At 35.3% G+C, this 20827-nt stretch overlaps 4 protein-coding genes across 7 annotated transcripts; 3 read left to right on the top strand and 1 right to left on the bottom strand.

The window, feature by feature from the left end:
• The first annotated feature begins 1810 nt into the window (after positions 1-1810).
• LOC126911920 (programmed cell death protein 2) lies at positions 1811-3838 on the top strand. Its single transcript, XM_050701155.1, has 6 exons — positions 1811-2100; positions 2215-2394; positions 2508-2663; positions 2938-3033; positions 3114-3413; positions 3640-3838. The coding sequence occupies exons 1-6, from the start codon at positions 1918-1920 to the stop codon at positions 3790-3792; spliced, it is 1068 nt and encodes a 355-aa protein (XP_050557112.1). The 5' UTR covers positions 1811-1917; the 3' UTR covers positions 3793-3838.
• Positions 3780-4753, bottom strand: LOC126911921 (transmembrane protein 242). The gene is made up of 4 exons (XM_050701156.1): positions 4606-4753; positions 4281-4384; positions 4066-4202; positions 3780-3983 (listed from the first exon to the last, which is right to left on the bottom strand). The coding sequence occupies exons 1-4, from the start codon at positions 4644-4646 to the stop codon at positions 3840-3842; spliced, it is 426 nt and encodes a 141-aa protein (XP_050557113.1). The 5' UTR covers positions 4647-4753; the 3' UTR covers positions 3780-3839.
• Positions 4754-4874: 121 nt separating this feature from the next.
• LOC118282216 (tRNA-dihydrouridine(20a/20b) synthase [NAD(P)+]-like) lies at positions 4875-6475 on the top strand. The gene is made up of 2 exons (XM_035603183.2): positions 4875-5227; positions 5334-6475. The coding sequence occupies exons 1-2, from the start codon at positions 5106-5108 to the stop codon at positions 6385-6387; spliced, it is 1176 nt and encodes a 391-aa protein (XP_035459076.2). The 5' UTR covers positions 4875-5105; the 3' UTR covers positions 6388-6475.
• Positions 6476-9331: 2856 nt separating this feature from the next.
• On the top strand, positions 9332-19759 carry LOC118282327 (zinc finger protein 112). 4 transcript variants are annotated; one of them, XM_050701185.1, is made up of 8 exons: positions 9332-9535; positions 12588-12698; positions 12811-13940; positions 14021-14197; positions 15476-15696; positions 16262-16347; positions 17338-17505; positions 18515-18946. In XM_050701185.1, exons 3-8 carry the CDS (start codon positions 12858-12860, stop codon positions 18748-18750), a joined length of 1971 nt encoding a protein of 656 aa, XP_050557142.1. In that variant the 5' UTR covers positions 9332-9535; positions 12588-12698; positions 12811-12857; the 3' UTR covers positions 18751-18946. The 4 variants fall into 4 exon arrangements, with proteins under 4 accessions (XP_050557142.1, XP_035459250.2, XP_035459251.2 ...); XM_035603357.2 differs by having other exon boundaries at positions 9335-9535; positions 12786-13940; positions 18515-18945; XM_035603358.2 differs by lacking the exon at positions 9332-9535 and adding an exon at positions 11572-11919 and having other exon boundaries at positions 12786-13940.
• Positions 19760-20827: the final 1068 nt, after the last annotated feature.

Genomic DNA, 20827 nt, shown 5'->3' with positions numbered 1-20827 from the left:
TTACCAGATACATTTCGGAGAGTGTGTGGGGGAATTGCACAACTTGATTCCCCCGAGTCCTTTCCATTATCGAACCACAAGACAATCGGCGAGGCGTCACCGTTTCATGGTGGATATCCCACCCACTCGCACGAAGCGCTTCACTCCAAGCTTCCATGTGCGAACTGTTAGGGAGTGGAACTCCTTGCCGGAGTCTGTGTTTCCTGATGGGTATAACCTGGGTGTTTTCAAGGCCCGAGTGAATAGGTTGGTTATGGGCAGACGTGCTCCATCGCAGGCCGCGTCATCACTTACCACCAGGCAAGATAACGGCTAAACGTCGACCCATCAAACGTAATAAAAAAGTGCATTTTCAAAAAACGCAAATATAACTTTGTCGTTCATACAAACACTATGTATAACGAAGTTATTTTATAACTTTTATATTATGCCATCTACTTGCTGCTACGGAACCCCTCATGGGCGAGTCTGACTCGCACTTGGCCGGTTTTTTTAAGACTGATTGATCTCAGAAGTAAGTGGTTTATATTGTTTCTTAATTTTGCGATGAAAAGTCCTTTTAAAAATTTTTTTTGCGTTATTTAGCTTTACCCGTAACTTCCATTATTCATTAATATTGTGAGATAATACTTAAAGCCCAGCGAAAACTTTAGCTTAATGCAAGATAAGACATTTTAGTTTTCATGGTCTGACTTGACCGGGCCTGATAAAACATTTTACTTAGACGTGTTAGTATGCTGTACAGAACATAACACATTTTTCCAGCTCATTTTTTGCAGCTTTTTGTTCGTTAAAACATGTTTTACCTGGACACAGTGAGTATGGTTAACTGACTTAAGTCAATTTTACCTAACCAAGATTATGGCCTGCATTGTATTAACTCCAAAATCTTGGACACAAAGACACCTACATTATTTTCTATTATTACATTTCATAGTAAACGTTATTCGTAATAACTATTTTGAGTTTCAATGAAAAAGCTCCAGTAATTAATTAGTTATGATTTTTTTTGCAAAATTTGAAACTTCAAATCGCTCTACTGAACAATTCACATAATGGCGGTTAATACATTTTGCCTTTCCAGCGTCGATATGATTTGGGTGCTGCTTATTTTCTTCCTTTTAATTGTATTGGTACCTAAGTGAGAATAAAATTCTAAACAGACAGTTAGTTAGCCCTAAAACCTCTATGTAAGTACAGTAACTTATTAATACTATTCTCTACTGTAATCGAATGGATGTATTGGATAAATCCCTGCCCTGATGTTATTTTTAGTTTAAACAACGCTTAATTTCTATTATTATAGTGTATTCAATTCTGGAAAGACGTTCTCTCGTCTTAAGATCTTCAAAGAAGAAAAGTATATAGCATTTCCTGTTTATTTTTGGTGTTTTTGTTACCAAAAGTTTGCATAGACTTTTTCTAACACTGTAGTTGTTGAAATAGCTCCCTAATTTTACATGATTTTAAAAAGTATGTATTATCAATCTCTTCTTGTAGTATCATTCTCTGTTCATTTACTGAAGCCTGTGGCTTTACCCAAGGATGTTGGAAAATAGGGCTACATACCTAACGAAATTTTATCCTCCTAATCAGACGTCGAAGGCTGCTTTTATTAGTAGTTAGGATCAGAATATTCTATATGAATTCGTGCTCTAAGATTCTGTTTTTTAATATTTTGTTGTAAATTATAATAAAATTGTATTGTTGATGCCATTCTACTAAAGATATTAATTTTATCTGTGTTTGCTGAAAAAAAAAGTCGAAACGTCATTGTCAATGTCACATTATTTTGTCAGTGTCACTGTCATGCAAATGTCAGTGAGTTGCAAGTGGTGGTGTGGTAAGGTTTATTTTTCTGAAATTGTGTAGAAATATTTGTTTACTTACACAAATCATTATCTTTAATGCCTCCTCATGGCTTCAAATAACAAAGTAGATATTGGTTTCTTAGAAGAAAAAGAAAGTTGGCTATTACATCCAAAGTTTTTTCCAAGTAAAGTAGGTGGGAAACCAGCATGGTTGAACTTACGAGATTTACCGAGTCCTAGTGAATTAAGTTGTAAAAAATGCGACGAACCTTTGGTGTTTCTAAGCCAGGTCAGTAAAATAATATATTCTTATTTTTGGATAGTGGTATAGTTATTTAGATTTATCATAAAAATAGTAGGTAACTAGACAGGTTATAAATTATTTATATTTATCAAATTGCAGATTTATGCCCCGTATGAAGAATCCGACGAAGCTTTCCACAGGACTATATTCTTGTTTATTTGTAGAAATGGATCATGTTGTCAAACAAATAGTTCGGATAACTTCAAAGTATTCAGATGCCAGCTTCCAAGGAAGAATGATTTTTACTCTTTTGAACCATATGAAGAAATAGAAAATGAAGTATGAATTTTTATTTATAAATTATTTGACAGTTACTATGTAATGTACACATTATTGCAAGTTACTTAGAAATGAAAATGCATTTAAATATTTATATTTACTTTTTTTTGTAGGACTTTCCAATGGACCAGTGGCCTCATTTGTGCAACCTCTGTGGTTGTAAAGGACCATCACATTGTTCTAAATGTAAGAAAACATATTACTGCAGTCGTAAACATCAAATCTTAGACTGGCAAAAAGGTCATAAGCAAATCTGTCCTGAATTACAGGTGATTTTTCTCATTGGAATCTTATAAAGTACTTAGTAATTATTATATCTTATCTTATTAGACTGCTTCATTGGTCAATTGGTCACAAGTACGATTGCCAGGCTAGGAGTCTTGGGTTTGATACCCAGGTCGGGCAAAGTATTGCTGTGTACATTGTATAGCAGCATTACATGTCGTAATGAGCACCTCTGACTACCCCTTCAGGGATAAATGGTGTGGTGTTGCTGCTAATTATTTTATTTTTTGTATAACAATGTTATTGTATGTTTTATAGACTGCTGATGCGAAACCAAACAATTTTGTAGTCACTGAGTCTGGAAAATCAGTTCTGTTCAAGGAATGGGAACTTATAGTTGACGATGAAGATGAGGTAAGTACTCTACTCATTATCCAAATTCTGAATATTATATAATTATGAAAAAGATAACTAAATATTTCATTATTCTTCAGGAGGATGCTAAAGATGTGAATGTAAATGAAGAAATGGAAAAGTTGCAAAAGTTGATGCAGGAGAAGAAAGCTGGTACTTTAAGTAATGTGAGTGAAGATGAACTGGAACAGTATACTAAAGCCATGCCCGAAGACAAAGTCTTTAACAAGTTTAGTAAAAGAGTAGCTAGACATCCAGACCAGGTATTGAGGTATGATAGAGGGGGCCATCCTTTGTGGATTACTGGTAATTCTGGTAACAGTATTGTTGATGTTCCAAAATGCCAGTACTGCAATGGGGAAAGACAGTTTGAATTCCAAGTAAGTAGAAATTATAAAAAATTTTAAGCACCTGTTTCATCACCTTCATATTAGCGCCAGATAAACTTATGTGACAGATAGTGCATACAAATTATGTTCTTAATTCAAAGTTATCTGATACAAATCAGATAGTGGCTATCCAGACATTGTGAAACAAGTTCTTATTCTTTTATTTATGTCAGTTACCTGATTGTTCATGTTCACTCTTTCAATTGTTTTGTTACAGATAATGCCACAACTCCTAAACTTTATTGGTGTTGGAATAGAAGTAAACAGCATTGACTGGGGTGTGCTTGTAGTGTACACTTGCAAATCAAGCTGTTCAGAAGGACCAGCATACAAAGAGGAAATCATCATAAAACAAGATTTGTCAAGTTAAACATTTTAATAAATAATCTATGTAAATAAAATTATGACTATAACAAGTTATTTGTCCTTAGGTTTCCCATATTCCTCTGCTACATATGTCATTATATCATTCAAACCGGAGAACTCTGTTCTTGATGTAGGCGGATTGTTCTTTGGTAAAACAGGTAACATGTTACCCATTTTTACTCTGAAGTCCTTCAACTGTAAATGAAAAATATAAAATATTACATATCTATTTTGTATTTACTTTATGTAGTAAATCAGTTGTTGTGGAAAGCCTTACATCTTTAGCACCAGATAACTTCCAAATGCCATAACACAAACATGAGGTGCCTGCAATTGCATAAACTGTGCCCCATCCAAGAGCCCGTAAGGCAAGGATAGCACCAGCATCTGCTAACTCAGGACTGCCATGTAATCCTGAAAATATAATATTCATGTATTAAAAGTTACACAAATATCATTCAAAAATACAAAATAAAATAAAACGAATTTTACCCTTGCTAAAGTATTTAGGATCAGTTTTCCTTGCCCTGGAGAGCGTAGCACCGAAGCCAATGAAAGCTGAAATTCCAGCCACAGTTGCTAAAAATGCACCAGCTAAAAGATAGACATATTTATAAAATGATGAACATACTTTAAATTTTATACAAACAACGAAAAGAAAACACTCAGAAAGTGGTATATTTGTAATTGGACAGTATAGATTTTTAAGAGCTTGTTTTGATACACAGAGATCAACATTAAATATTAGACAGGTTATGTTATATATGTTACATATTCTGTTGAATTAACTGTCTTTGTTTGTGTGTTTTACTTAACTTTAATGCGGTGAAGACGTTCTTCTTTTTCCACTGTATCCATTGTTTTACATTATTTTATAGTTTTTCTTAATTTTTGAGTTCGCCGCTACAGAACCTCAAATCCGATCACGATCTTCATTTTCTGACATTGACAATTGTGACAAATTGACATTGACGCATCTCAAAACAAAATATTTTGTGAAAAAATATGATTTACGAAAAACTAATAAGTACATCTGATTTATTTCAATTCAAATAATGTAACCGTTCTGGTCAGGTTCTGGTTCTGGTCTTCATCATAATGATGCCCATTGGGTTTTTATTAGCAGCTTTATGATCCACTTACGCCTGTTAAATTAATTTTTCGAACGATCATAATAATGTCAGCTTTGACATTTGTCAAATCACACACAGTGTCTATTTTCAAATTTTAAGGTTATCCTTGTGTTTATTTAAAAAGAAAAATATTTATTTTTGAATAATTCTCTATTCTTGAAGTTTTGCGCTGCAATACAATAAGATGAAGAATAAAACAAATATCGTGGATTTGTTTAGCGAGGCCAAAACGAATGATACTTATTTAAAAGTTTGTGCACCTATGGTCAGATACAGTAAAGTACAATTCAGAACACTTGTTAAAAAGTAAGTTTGTTCATTTAATTGGATACTTTTTGGATTTATTAATGCATACCATTTCCTAACATTTTTTAAATATACAATTTCAATAATAAAAAAATATTTGTTTCAGCTATGGAGTAGATTTGTGCTTCACTCCTATGATATTAGCAGACTCTTTCTGTCAGAACTCTAAAGCTCGTTACAATGAGTTTGCAACAACAGTTACCGATACTCCTTTGATTGTGCAGTTTGCTGCTAATAACCGAGATGATTTTGTGGATGCATCCAAACTAGTCTATGCATATTCAGACGGAGTGGATTTGAATTGTGGCTGCCCTCAGAAATGGGCCATGAAAGATGGTTATGGTTGTGCTTTATTGTCTAAACCAGAGCTCATACATGACTTAGTTAAAGGCATCAAAAACAATCTGCCTAATAGCTTCAGTGTGTCTGTGAAGATAAGGATATTGAAAGAATTAAATCGCACTATTGACATGTGCCAGAAGCTAGAGAAGTGTGGAGTCAGCTTTCTGACTGTTCATGGGAGGACACCTACTCAGAAAAGTGGTGATAAAGTGGACACAGTGGCTTTGCGTGATGTAGTTGAGTCGGTGCAGATACCAATAGTTGCTAATGGTGGTATCAAGACATTGGAGGATGCTGATGACCTCTACAACAAGGTCAACTGCAGAGGAGTAATGGCTGCCAGTGGCATCCTCACAAACCCAGGACTCTTCAGCGGAGCAACAAGGACACCAATAAGCTGTGTGAAAATGTGGAAGGACATGAAAGATAAAGACAGTGACAAAATAACTTTCCAGTGTTACCATCACCATTTAGTGTTTATGTTAGAAAAAGTGTTGACTAAACAACAAAAACTAGTGTTCAATCATTTAAGTACATTTGAAAGTGTTGATGAGTTTTTAAATGATCATTTAATTAATTTAGTTGAAGGTGAACTAGATTTTAAGTATAATTTGGATGAGTTTGTTGAGTGTGAGTTTGCTGATGAAATTACTCTGAAGCATTCCACCAAATGTAGGGGCTGTGGTAAAAGTTTGTGTTACTGTATTTGCAATAAATATGACCCTAATGCAACAGATGGCAATTATTTTGTATCTTGTATTAAAGATAGTGATTCACTTGACTACATGGATTGCAATATTTTTGATGAAACTTGTTAAACAAAGCTATGTGTTATAGAAGTATGATATACTTGTATATTTTGTTATTAAGTTTACATTCAATAAAACTGTGATTATTTTGTGTTAATATTTTTTTATTCTATGTGTAATATACCAAAATAATTATTTAAAATTATTTAATTTTAAATTATTAAATATAATTTAATTTAAATAAACTCAAAAAGGTATTTGTTTATAAAATTAGCCAGACTAAATAGTCAGATATTCATCATCGTATCTGCACATCTGTCGGCGCCGTGACGCCCGGCCGGATTTAATTTCCTCACAGAACAATTATTTTTCGGTGAGCCATGCTTCGACACGAATAGGTTGAGTCGACCGAAGGATAGCACGAGACGGTTTTATATGTAGAAGCAAAATTACAGCAAAACGCACGAACATAATATGCGTTGGGTTTTGTCGTGTGATTGACTTTACCGGAGATCCAAGCCCCACTTCCCTCAAAATGCGGACAGCGTAATTGTAACTTTTGTCCATAAACGTGACGCCTACCATCATAGGGGCTGCTTCATTTCGCCACATCCATTAAAAAAAGCTATCTATTGTTTTTATATCGAGACTGTATACGCGCTGTCCTTCCGACACTAAACTTCTAAGGCCAGCCGTACACGGACGGCTTCAAGCAGTTATAACCGACTGCTTGAAGCCGCGACTGCGCGATGAACTATAGCCGTTCATTCGCTGCCGTACACACGACTGCTCGAGCAGTCGGGACCGCTACAAGCCGTCAACTGCACGATGACATTCCATCGTGCCGTCGACCGCTCGCGAGCAGTTGCGAGGCATACACGGACTGCTCGAGCCGTTGACTGCTCTAGAGCAGTCGACAGCTCTCCGACTTTCCTCCCCCCGCCCTTTGCGGCCTCGCGGCGTCTGCTGAAAAAATCAAAAGAACATCAACTGCTCGAGCAGTTGAGTACACGCTACCCAACTGCTCGAGCAGTCAACAACCGACGGCTCGAGCAGTCGACGCCGACCGCTCGAGCCGTCCGTGTATGTCGCTCAGCCGCTAACTGCTCGAGCAGTCCGTGTACGGCAGCCCTAAAAGTCAACATTGAAAGTGCCCAAAACTCACCACGATGTTTAGCAACAGACCCTTCTTTACATTTTGTTTTAGTTTCCCATGCTATGTAAAATAATTTTAAAATCGATTGTGCTTTCCCAAAGAAAGAAACCGAGAGTTCGAACTTGTCTGTACCACACTAGCAACAACTAGCATTTATCCGCAGTCCAACCGTTTATTGAGCCACCACGGCTCAATAGCGGTAGTTAGGTATTACATACAAGAAAATTATTCTTAAGTAGGCACGCAAGCAACGTGAAAAAGCCAGGTAGGCCACGCGGGTCACAGCCGAAATAGCCTTTCTAATTTAGATTATATCACTCCTCGTTCTGTATGTAGGAAGAAACTTACCTCCGTACATTTAATCAGCCGAAAATATAATTCTACGAACTTATAAGTATGTAACTTACCACGGTATTTAATTCTTTAATTGCACACTAAAGTTACAATTACAAGTTAACGTGAAGCACTGTGACTGGAAACGGCCTATTAAGGACCACATTTAAAACGGCAATTAGCACTGTTATTATTCTTTTTTACTGAGAGAACGAGGATATTAGATGGCCGTGCTTTCGTGACTTTCATTTAAACATGTTATACTCATACTTTCAGGCATTATTTAAGCATGCAGGTACCACTTCATTCTCATAATGTAAGTGCCGTGTACCAGACAAATGTAGGTAACTACCTACATAATGTGTAAAATAAAATGAAAACTTTATTAAGTACGTACCTACTCATACAACTTACCGTACGTAGGTACATGTACTACTCGCCTACATATACAAATTAATCTTTTTCCCGACAGCTTAAACACGACAAGACTAATAGCTCTACAATACAGGTATCTAACAACGTAGTTTCATAAATAAACCAAAAAGGGTGAAATATGACCGAATATAAACAGAGGACAACCGCATCCCCTAAAATGGAACGTCAGTCTAACTATTATTTAGGTACATCCTCTAAAAGGTTTGTGCTTTTTCCAAAAACACATTGCCCCACTCTTATCTTCTGTATCATGAGTATTTTCAAACACATAATTCCAAAGTCACATCACATCCAAACGAACCCGCTACACTGCCCAGCAAGTCGTCCAGCCTCTGTGTGCAAGTCAATTTGCATGGTCATGAAACTTACATTTTTGGGAAAGAAAAACAAGCGCGCCATCTTCAAGTACCTAAGTAGGCACCTATTTGTACAGCCTATCATAATAATATTAGAGAAGAGTTCTAGCTACCTTTTCAATATGTATTTCTGCTAGACTATAACTTTTTAGGAAACAAAAAAGCCATATAAATCAGTACCTATACAAATCATATTTTGCTTATGAAGGACATATTTAGGAACTAGGTAGGTACTATGTATATCTACTATATAGGTAAGTAATGATTGTAATTATTAAAATTCTTAAAATGTTGTGCTGAAAATTCAATGAAATGAATCTGATTTATAAAGCAATGAAGCTAATAAAGCGAAAATGTTTCCAGTTTTCGATACAAAATAAAAGTTGCATTCACATTAACAATACGGGTATGAGCCTAATAGGTAGACGTACTTTCTTTGATACCCCGCACCCACTTTTCTTGTCAGAAAAATATTTGTGCACTTAATAACTGCCTAAGTATAAAATAATGACAAAGTAACAACTAAATCTGTATGATTAATACCCATAACTGTTGTTCAATGTGTCGCCGCACATTTGCACGAATTTGCATAACAAGTTTGAAATAAAACTGAAAAATACTTGTTAGATAAATTGTCGAACAAGAAATTTAAGTATTATTTAGTTAGTAGGCAATCGAATATTTTTGATGAAAGTCCAATATACGGGTTTTGTTGGTACATGCAAAGTATGGAATAACGCACGCCATTAAAGTGGCAGTAGTATATGGGCAGCGGTAACACACATCGGCGCATGCGTGTTGGACTCCGCTGTCAGTGTGGAGGACTCACGCGCAGACATAAGTTCGGTCCCCTCTCAGTGAATTTCCCGCGCTTTTTTTTACGAAAACATGAACTTCTTAAGTGCATAATAAATGTTGGAAATTATAAACGGCCACAGTAAGTGCAATTTTTTTACTGATACTTTTTTTTGTTTGTTTTTTTTTTAGTTTACAATTGGTATTAACTTAGTTTTTCCTCTTTTGCTACTTTGTTAAGAAACTAGACAATATTTAGGTATATTTAGTTATTATGTTTTTGGGATTTGTGGATAAGGAGATTGATCTAAATTTTTCATTTAAGTTATAAATAGCCTAGTTTAATCGTTTATCGATTTAATATTACCGTTACTTTTAAAATGCATGTTTAACCAGTGCACACAGAGTGGTACAGTTTTTCAGTACGAAAGGTTCAGAACTACCTGAAACTATCTGAGGAAAGTGTAAATACATAAGTACCTATAGAGAAAAAGAACCTTCAATTTGACCTAGTTATTCGTCATAACACCAATGTCTGTATTCATTAATTTCAGGAGTTAAGTGTAACGTAAGTTATAACTGTTTATTCAACAAATAGGTATTTAGGTGCACGTGTCAAAAGATATCTACCTAGTAACATAAGTGTTTGTTGCTGAAATTCTTCTGAATGAAGTACATCATCATTATCCATTCATCATTCTACTATGTAACTTACGTAGTTCATCTATATTTCGACTTAATAAGTACCTACCTAGTTGATTTTCTTCAAACAAAGATAGTCTGTTCCTATCTATTATATTATATTAAGTAGGTACTAGCTAGGTATATCCGTGACTTAATTTGTTTAGGTTCTAATGGGGATCGTACATTTGCCCAGTATGAAACTTTTATAGTGTCTAATTTACTTGCCAGGTATAAAACGTTTTTTATGTCCAATTTGATCCAGATTTATTCAGCTATTTTAACGCCATAGATTAACAGACATCCTGCCACCTATACATTCAAGTATTTTGATTTTGAAAGTATAGATGATATCTAAAACTGAACATTACACTCTTAAACACATCTATCTTTAGGCACACCTAATATGATAAATGCAGTATATAATTCGTAAAAACAATCCATAAACCAATATCTGTATGAACATAAATAACCTTAATATCATTCAGAAGACATACAAAATCTTCTTCCGATTATATACATAGGTGGTATATAAAAAAAAAACACCTATGTTTCGTTTTGAGTTCAATTACTTCTTAGTATAAAGTGTTTGCTCATCAATTATAGTACTGGTACCTAACAAGGATGAAAAAACCACTTGACACTTTAGAAAAATACATAGGTACAGGTATAGGAGGCTGTGAGCGGCTGTGTAGGTAGGTACGTTAAACAATTTTCGAGCGGTAAAAGTATATAGGTATTTGCGATACTTATACGTGTGTTTACTTTGGCACATTTTCAGTGTCAAATTGAATGAAAAGCTGAAACTTTTACGTGTAAAGTGTAATTTTATTTGAATAGTTATAAGGTTCACATTACAGGTAAACAGGTTTTTTAAAACATTACTTATCATTAGTAGATTGATTGGAATTGATCATAATTTTTCAGCTGTAAGAAAAAAACATTTGAATACAAAACATTTCTGTAAAGAATAAGAATACGTTACTTAAGTTTACTTTCAAAAATAAAATGTAAAACAGACCTCTATTTCAGCAGTTTTACAATTCTATTTGCTAAAACGTAATGCAACCAAATTGCATTTCTCTAGCTAGACGATTACCTTTAGTGAATGATAAATACTTTTACTTGTCTGAGTATTGCGAATATATAATGTAAAGTGTAGATATATATAGAAATGTATAAATTATAAGCTTGAAATATTGGCAAGATGTATCCGTTAAATAAACAATACACTTCATGACAAGTAGGACAAGAAAGAGGCTTACAATATTTCACGGATCACGGGTTATTAATATTAATCTTAAAATACCTTCACGAGGTAATTGATATCGGCAAATCGGTAATTAACGTTACAATACGACAGCAAACGATAGCATGTGTATTCTGGTTACTTGAATATGCTGTAGATAATTGGTAATGTACTAGAAACTAATCTGACCCTAGCTTTCTATTTTTAGTAGCTATTTGGACAGTGTAGAAGCACTCTAGTCTTCGTATTCTACGAAGAAACTTGCGTTTATTTTTTCAAGAATGCTTAAACCCGTTGCGGTCTAATGAAATATAAAGAAAGGAGCTCTACATGATTCATGCTTGTCTAGTGTTTGAAGTAAAGCGCGACAGATGTTATCACCCAACCGCGGACTTGATCCAGCAGCAATGTGATAAATCAATAAATCAAGTGCTCGAACTCACACCTACTGAAATATACATACCTAGTGCTTGCGCTTAACGTGCGTTAACTCATTTAGCAGATTTTTATGCATGTAACATTATACAAACGTAATGTGATTAAGAGCAGACAGACTACTGATTAATGGGCTGGCGTTTGACTCCGAATGCTACACGGTAATTTGAATATTCAATTGCACACTTAATAACTACGTTTTAGGTTAAGTATAACTGTCATTTTGAAAATGTAAGTAGTAGGAAGTGTATTGGTTGGTGAGACTGAGATGATGCTTCCAATTTTCCTCTTGTTTGATTAGACCTATTTGCTCTACACTTTCACGAGTGGTGCTACTTTAAAAACGTTGACCTGGTCGGGTGTGTTTGGTTAATTTAGCCTTTACTGGCATGTGAGACATCGGGCGTGCATGTCACTGGTACAGCACGGATACCGAGCATAGGCATCTTATTTGTACGATTGGCGAGGAATTAAAAGTGTGCCACAAACATAGCGTGTTTACAGACGTCCGAGTTTGGTTCCGTGCTTACCGGATCACAGTTGAAGCCTCATCCAAATTACTCGAGAATAGCGTGAAAGAAATTTTAAAATTATTCTTCTAATCCATTTTGTAACGGTGTGTTTTCACAGACTATTATCAAGTGTGGTGTGGGTGCGTTTAGATTGTTCCATTGTAAATGTTTAAATTACTCTTCAACACGACTTTTTTGTTACACTTAATATTTACATGATCAAAGGGTATATTTATGTACAGTGTGAAAATTAAAATTGACTGCATCTAATTAGTTAAATCGACTGTTAATGAAGTGTCTTGCAATTTATGTTTCAGATGTGTGAATGGTTATCGCACGGGGAGTGGTGCGATGTGAAACTCCTGTGCGGCGGGCGCGCATTCAGCGCACATCGCGCCGTGCTTGCCAGTGTTAGCACTTTTCTCAGAGTAAGTAAAGATTTCCTATTCATGTATTCTTCAGTGTACATCACCGGTACTGTCTTTCAATGACTAATTAGCAATGTTTTCTTACAGCGTCTTCTCCTTTCTTGTCCCACAGATGAGTCTCCGATTTTTATCGCTTTACCAGATTTTGACCTAGACGCTATGTCATCGGTGCTATATTACATTTATAATGGCGAAGTTATTGTTCCAAAAGAAAAGATTGAAATGTTCTTAGATATTATAAAAGCTATGCAAATATTTGTTGACAAACAGTATTTATCGCAGTTATCCGACGAGTATAACAAATTCGTTTTGAGTGGTCACTGTGAGACAGATTTAAAGAAAACTAATGTGTTTACTTTGGGATACGAAGGCTGCAGCGATCAACAATATATTAATATAAAGAAAGGCAAAGAAATCCAGGATGTATTACAGTATTCAGCAAGCGATGCAGATTATAAAGATAAAGTGGTACGTAGTCAGAATCCAAGTGGAGAGCGTAAGTCTTCTTTAGGAAATCTGAAATCGCCTTATGGAGACCGACAAAGGAACTCTTTTCTACGTGATTTATTTATCGAGACATATCCTCGAAACGGTAATGTTAACGGTCTGACGACAGGCGTGCTAGCAATATCAAATGAATGCTATCGTGCTCCGGCATCTGTGCTCTTGACGAATGCAAATGGCAAACATCTCAGCGGCGACGGTTCACTCTTAGATCCATTTAAAAAAGCGAACGAGCACATCAGTCATTCGCCTACAGTATTTCACCTTCGTAAGCAGCAACGATGCACTCGAGATGATCCAGATTACGGTGAAACTAAGAAAACAATGTATGAGCAATCCCCTCTAAAACTTTGTCCGTCTGAGAAAAGTAACACACATGTTTTCGGTAATGATACAAAAGCGGCACCCATGAACATATTGATGAATCATGTTCCAATGCCAACAAATCCTTTACTTCAGTTTGGGATACAGGAACAAATTCTATCGGGGTTCTATGTCCCGTCATTGGATTTTAGAATTCCACCGTCAATATTCGATCCGATGAAGAAAGAGCATAAAAACAAAGGCTTCATAGACAGTTCTGGGGATGAAACTAATAAAGACATAGACATGGCACCTTCTAATAAAGTTACTATTTTGAATCATGTACTGGAGAGTCCATGGAGCCCTCGGATGCCAAATAATTACAAACCGTTCCGAAGAAAAACCGATCCTTCCGTACAATGTTCAAAACAAAAGGTAAATTTAAAAACGTAACATTATAAAGTTAACCAGGCTTTTCTTATGCATGTATAATGTATGTTCATTTTATTTTTCAGATAATAGAAGCTAATATTATAAACGATAGCAATAACAATGTTCCCAAAACAAATATATCACCATCAACAGAGATAGTTGAAGAAGCTGCAGTTGTCAATGAGGCGACCAAAGTGGCCACTGTTTCGAGTCTCTCAAATCAACGGAGAGATGACTTCAAGTGTACAGTATGTCATCAGGTATGTTGTCTTATAACCATTGCTTTGTCGACAACCTTGTCTCAATAGGTACTTAATTATGATGGGTTTAATAACTGTTAAAAAGGGTGTTCTTCAAATTCAAATTTTGTGAAAATACTTAGATATTGTTTAATTTTTCTGGATGCCACTGCGGGGGTAGCCTGAGTGTAGATAGATGTGCAGTGTTTTATTAGTAAAAGTAAATAAAATAATAGTAGTTTACCGATAACATTTCTTTTGCTAGGTTTGCTTTCACCGAGCTGAGTGCAAATATTTTACGCTAAATGCATTTATATTCATGTAGTCGTTTGCATTCGCAGTTGAAATGCTACGACCACTAAGCTGTTATTTCACAGTCTATAGCAAAGTGCCTGAAGTTGGGATGCTTGAATAAACACTGCATTTACGTGTTGGGTATTATTTTATAGTCATTTTATGTTGTTTGTTATATATGTGAAGTCACGTAACAAACTTGTAACGATTCTGCGTAAGAACATAAATTATTGAAATATCCATTATTCTGAAAACGGTTTTCTTGAACAATTTTAAGTAATCAACTAAGAGTTGGACATTAAATTAGTATAATACAAAGTGTTGTATGTCATCCACACTCGTATTGTGAAGTATATCTAAGTATCTACATTCGTGTTAGAGTTGTGCAAATATCGGTTCGTTAAATTCGGAACACACTACTTGAAATCAGCAAAGAAAATAATTTTAATACGACTGGCCTTTATGTTATGTTATTTTGACCGACCAAGCCTGTGTTTAGAGAAATCATTTTGAACGTGTAGCACTTAGGAGCAATAGGAGACGTGCTACTGAATAGGTTTTACGTAATTGAGAACGGTATTCACCACAGACACCAAAGATTTGATCTTAATACGTTCTTTTACCACTCCCTTGTATCTATCCATCTTTTTTGTTTGTCGTCTTTTTTTCAATCATCTCTATTTAAATGGCTGAATTTACATTAAAAATAAGAAATATATCAAGCGTCGATTCATTCATAGGTTGGCTCAAATGCTTAATTTAATTTTTTTAAAACCTCGGAGAAAATCGTATTGTGGGTTACCACACTATGATTTTCTTCTATGTTGTGGGTGCGTTTACAAACATATAAGTTCACATGCACATGACATCCAGACTCGAAACAACAATTTGTGGATCACATGAAGAGGTGCTCCGTTCGGCAATCGAACCCGAACCCGCGCCATTCAGTTAAATGTTTGTCAATTATGTAAATGATAATTATAAACCTTTGGCTAATGTTTTCAGGTGTTTACTAGCAGCGAGTACCTCGCAGTGCACATGCGCCGACACTCCACAAACCCTCGGTACTCCTGCGGAGAATGCGGGAAGACGTTCTCACAGCTGCGTAACTTCAAATACCACATGTCTATACACAGAGGTACCAGGGAGTTCGCGGCTACCTGCACTGTGTGTGGCAAGTACTTCAACGATAGAGGATATCTTAGTAGCCACATGAAGATCCATCGGTGAGAGACCACGTTAAAATATGTTCAGTGTTTTATATCACTTTTAATTTCCGAAGGGTTGATGAACATTGTATTTAATTAAGTTGTCTTGAAATGTAACGTAAATATACACCGGACACAATTCCACCACCATGAAATGCGATCACACACACACACACACAACGTCACGCCTTTTATCCCCGAAGGGGTAGGAAGAGGTGCACATGCACATTACGACACGTAATGTCGCTATACAATGTACATCCACTTTTCACCATTTGTGTTATAAGTCCCATGTAATAGGGGTGAGCCTATTGCCATATACTGGACACAATTCCAGACTCCGTGCTACTACTGAGAAATTTTTGAAAATCCGAAAAAAGCCCGGTAATACTTTGCCCGACCCGGGAATCGAACCCGAGACCTCTTGTTCGGCAGTCGCACTTGCGACCACTCGACCAACGAGGCAGTCATCAGTAACTACACTCATACTTGAATCGTGACAAAAAATATTAGAGAGATTCAACTATATTATTATAAGTATTTTTATAGACATCATATTAATCGTCTTTACATTTGTTTTCAGAAACCGCAAAGAATACAAGTGTACCCTGTGTCCCAAGTCTTTCAACCAGCGCGTCGCGTACAATATGCACGTGAGAATCCATACAGGTTAGTTCTATTTCTAGATTGTAAGTTTCATAAATCCAGGTTTATTAAACAACGGACATACTTTAAATAAGGAACAATAGATTGATACTAACGCTAGAAGGAATGTTATATTGTGGAGTGATTCTCCTCTCTGACGTAGTTTTCTCCACATGATTACAGCATAGGGTTCTTCAAGAAGGTATAATTAAATTCTTCCTTGGCCGTTGATAACTCTGGTGTTACAAGTGCATATATGCCCATTTACCATCAGATGGCCCGTAAATTATTTGAAAGTTTCTTTTGGGCAAGATTTGGAATTAACTATAATATATTCAGTACCTACCTATACAAGAGACAACAAGTACATAATCTTATGAGTATCTTAATAAGTGGATGAACAACGTGACTATGTCTAACGTTTGAATATTTGTTTGTTTATAATGTTCATCTTCGGTGTCCACCTCAAGTACACATTAAATTAGTTACGTAGTGCTAAGTTTGCACTTTCTCAAACGTACGCGGTTTCTAGATCCCTCAAACAGATCGGTAGTTCCGAGTTACGATTGTCACTTTAATCTGATGGCTGGTTTTGTCTTGCGATTAGGTATCGCAGTAAGGCTGTTTAAGTTTACCGATTAGGGCTGGAAAAAGTTAGATTCTTTTGCCTTACTTATGGTCTAATGTTTTCGTTGATTCTTTCAAATTAATGATGATAAGTAATGTTTTGATTACACATAGTTGAATTTTGTTGAACGGTCGAACCTTGAAATTCAAAACTTAATACTGATTCAGGAGTAAATCGAATCCCTCTCTGTCCTAAAAATAACGCCTTTTCATCGTCCACTATAACTAGTGATAGTACCTATGACTTAAAAATGAAATGATTTTCCATCAGTAAAAAAAGGATAAGTCGTGTTCACTCAGCTAGTTCATTTCTTATACGTGTTGAACTTAACAGTTATCACTGGTCGTAAAGAATGTTATACTTATTCTTTAACTATGATCTTCCAGGTGTAAAACCCCACGTCTGCGAAGAATGTGGCAAGGCGTTCTCTCGGAAGATGTTGCTGAAGCAGCACCAGCGCACACACTCCGGCGAGCGGCCGTACGCCTGCCCTCACTGCGACAAGCGCTTCGCAGACCGCTCCAACATGACGCTACACTTGAGATTACACACAGGTCAGTTAAACAAAGAGAGAGGTGATAATTGTGTGACATGATTATTTGTAGAGCTTGTTCGTTCTTATTTAGCTAGCTGTAGTTCAGTTGATGTTGAAAAGGTTTCTTACTTCGAATAATCAAAACTATTGCTCTAATGAACTATAATAATTTCAAAATTATGATACAATTTGTTTTTTTTTATGGAATGAGCAATATGATACAATTTCATTTCTTTATGGAATATGAAATATTGATGTTTCCGACGCAAGTTGTTTCACGTCGGTTTTCTGTGAGGCCGTACCGAAGCCTGGCTCTCCCACACTTAAACTGATTATAACTTGTGAATTGAATTTAGATAGTATTTATATTTTATTTTTCTGCAAATAAACAGTAACAAGTTGCCCCCTGTCATTTTTGAACTAAATAAATATCTAATTCAATTCTCACTTTCTTTAACTAAAACATTTTAGATTCAATTAGTTTACCAATAAAGCTTTAAACTCGATACTGATCATTACAGTTTCAGTATATAGATAAAGATAAGAAAATGTGTTATACAACTAAGACTTTCGACTTCTATCGCAGAGACAGTGATCAATTAGTTCCAGTGAAATGACCTTGCGCTCGACTTTAGCGATCAAACTAAAATTAATTTAATGAGATAGATACTGTTATCTGCTACTTATATTCTTGAATAGGGAAATAGAGTGTTTTATATACCGCAGTCATTTATAACAAGTGACATTGTATTATCTTTAGTAGTAGTACTTAAGTTAGAAGTGCATTCTCAGAACTCTTTAGATATGTAAGAAACTCTCAACTTGATTTTTTTTTAATATCTTAACAGGATGAAAAGTAAATGATCAAATCGTTTTACTCTGATGGTTAACAACAGCGGTAAAAAGGTAGTACTTACCTATTTACAAACTAGCCAAAGAAATACACTCACAATAAATAAGTAGAGCATTTTCTTAATAAGATTAAATTTTACTTACCTGTAATGCAAAACTTTCCTTATTTATTCCAGGTGTAAAGCCGTTTTCCTGTACGATGTGTCCAAAATCTTTTACGAAGAAGCATCATCTGAAATCTCACCTGAACTTCCACACTGGATCGAAGCCCTACTCCTGTCCACGTTGTAAACTCGCCTTTACTCAATCATCTAATATGAGGACACATTTGAAGAAATGTCGAGCACCGGAGCCTACGACAAGTGGTGATACTCCATCAACTGTGGCTGATGTAGCAAATCCTACGTTGTGATGATACTCGGGAGTGTAGCATTAGGGGAGTTAAACTCAATGTGGTTAGAATACCATAAACTGTTTTGGCTTTGTAATGTTGTTATTAAATTAAGCACTAACTGCCGCACTCAAAGACATTTAATGATTTCTTAAACTATTCCTTAGTAACGATTTTGTATCGAAAACGATTAGCTAAGGACTGGGTTAAGTAACCATTAAATGACTGTATACGGCGGGTAGTGTTGCTTAGTAATAGTCTAATAGCTCATCATCATTATCAGGCCCATTTTCTATACATATAATAAAATCGTAGAAAAGTGCTGTCTGTACATCTATACATATAATAAAATCGTAGAAAAGTGCTGTCTGTACATTGAAAATAAAAATAAAAAAAATAGCAGGGGTTATTATTTTGTCGATGTCGAACCCAAAAATGTAATTAACTTTTTTTTTGTCTGTTTGTCTGTTTGTCTGTTTGTCTGTTTGTCTGTTCGTCTGTGCGCGCTAATCTCAGAAACGGCTGATCCGAGTTGGATGCGGTTTTCACGAATATATTGTGGGATGCTTAAATTTACATTTAGTGTTTGTTTCATGTCAATCGGTTCATAAATAAAAAAGTTATGTCAAATTAAAGAATCACGTCGAACATTCTATGCTTATACCATTAATCTCCGCAACTATTTGACGGATTTGGTTGAAATTTGGTACAGATATAGTTTAGAACCTTAGAAAGGACATAGATATATTTTTATTTCAAAAATCAAAAAATAAAAATAAGAAATAAATTATTTATAAATAATTCTATGTCGATCGTTACACGACTTCGGTTCATGTTATTGTTTTAATTCATCGAAAAAAAGTAAATAAATAGTAAAAAGGTATGAAAAAAATAATATCAATATAATAAAACATTTAGTACAAAGAAAATGCTCTAACGGAGTATAGATAATTCTATGTCGATCGTTACACGACTTCGGTTCATGTTATTGTTTTAATTCATCGAAAAAAAGTAAATAAATAGTAAAAAGGTATGAAAAAAATAATCTATCTATACTTATAATAAATCTGTAGAGAGGTCAATTCTGTACATGAAATATATTTCCAAAATAACTATCAGCGGGTGATTAGTGATCGATACTGACGCCAAAAATGCAATCAGAAAAATTTTTGTCTGTCTGTCTGTCTGTCTGTATGTTCTTTATAGAAATAAAAACTACTCGACAGATTTCAACGAAACTTGGTACAATTGTTCTTCATACTCCTGGGCAGGTTATAGTATACTTTTCATCACGCTACGATCAATAGGAGCAGAGCAGTGAAGGGAAATGTTGGGAAAACAGGAGAACTTACTCCATTTTTAAGCTTGCGTCGCGTGTGCAGCCTTAATGGTTAATGCTACACAGAAATAATGTATGATGGAAATGTTCTCCTTAAAATTGTTTAAACAATATTAAACGACAGCAAATGTCTATCTCTTATGGTTGACTCACAATAACACGTATAACTCCCGATAGCTTAGCAGTTCGGAGCTTTCTGATTATATTTGTCTACTCTTATGTTTATAACACATTCATTCATTCATTCATATTATAATAAATCTGTAGAAGGGTCAATTCTGTACATTGAAAATATTGAAAGAATAAATAGCATAGGGGGGGGGTTTACTGGATCGATACCAAACCCAAATATGTGATTTTTTTGTCTGTTTGTTCAGGCGTCACGTGAAAACTAACGGACTAACTAACTAACTTTTTATCCTTGAAAAATACGTAGAAAAAAATCTTTAATTTTTCAGTTTTATTCTACAGAACGCGAGCTCAACAGCAGTAGCTCAATAGAGGGATCTCCTTAATTATTATGGGCCTCGCCGTATTTGGGTCTAATCAATAGATATTTATAAGATTGTCAGAGTTACTCAAAATGGAGAAATAAAACTTCCACGCGAGACCGACATCCGCGCGGACGGAGTCGCGGGCGGAAGCTAGTCTTAAATAAATCAATAACTCACGTGCTTATATTCTATTGGAAGGAGCAAATCCTTTAATGTATTATTTTTATAGTATATCTTAAACTCATGATATGTTTAATTATAAAAC

The sequence above is a fragment of the Spodoptera frugiperda genome, chromosome 20 (assembly GCF_023101765.2).
Source record: "Spodoptera frugiperda isolate SF20-4 chromosome 20, AGI-APGP_CSIRO_Sfru_2.0, whole genome shotgun sequence".
NCBI classification, from domain to species: domain Eukaryota; kingdom Metazoa; phylum Arthropoda; class Insecta; order Lepidoptera; family Noctuidae; genus Spodoptera; species Spodoptera frugiperda.
The sequence above is the reverse complement of the archived record's forward strand: the minus strand, read 5'-3'. Positions and strand labels throughout refer to the sequence as shown.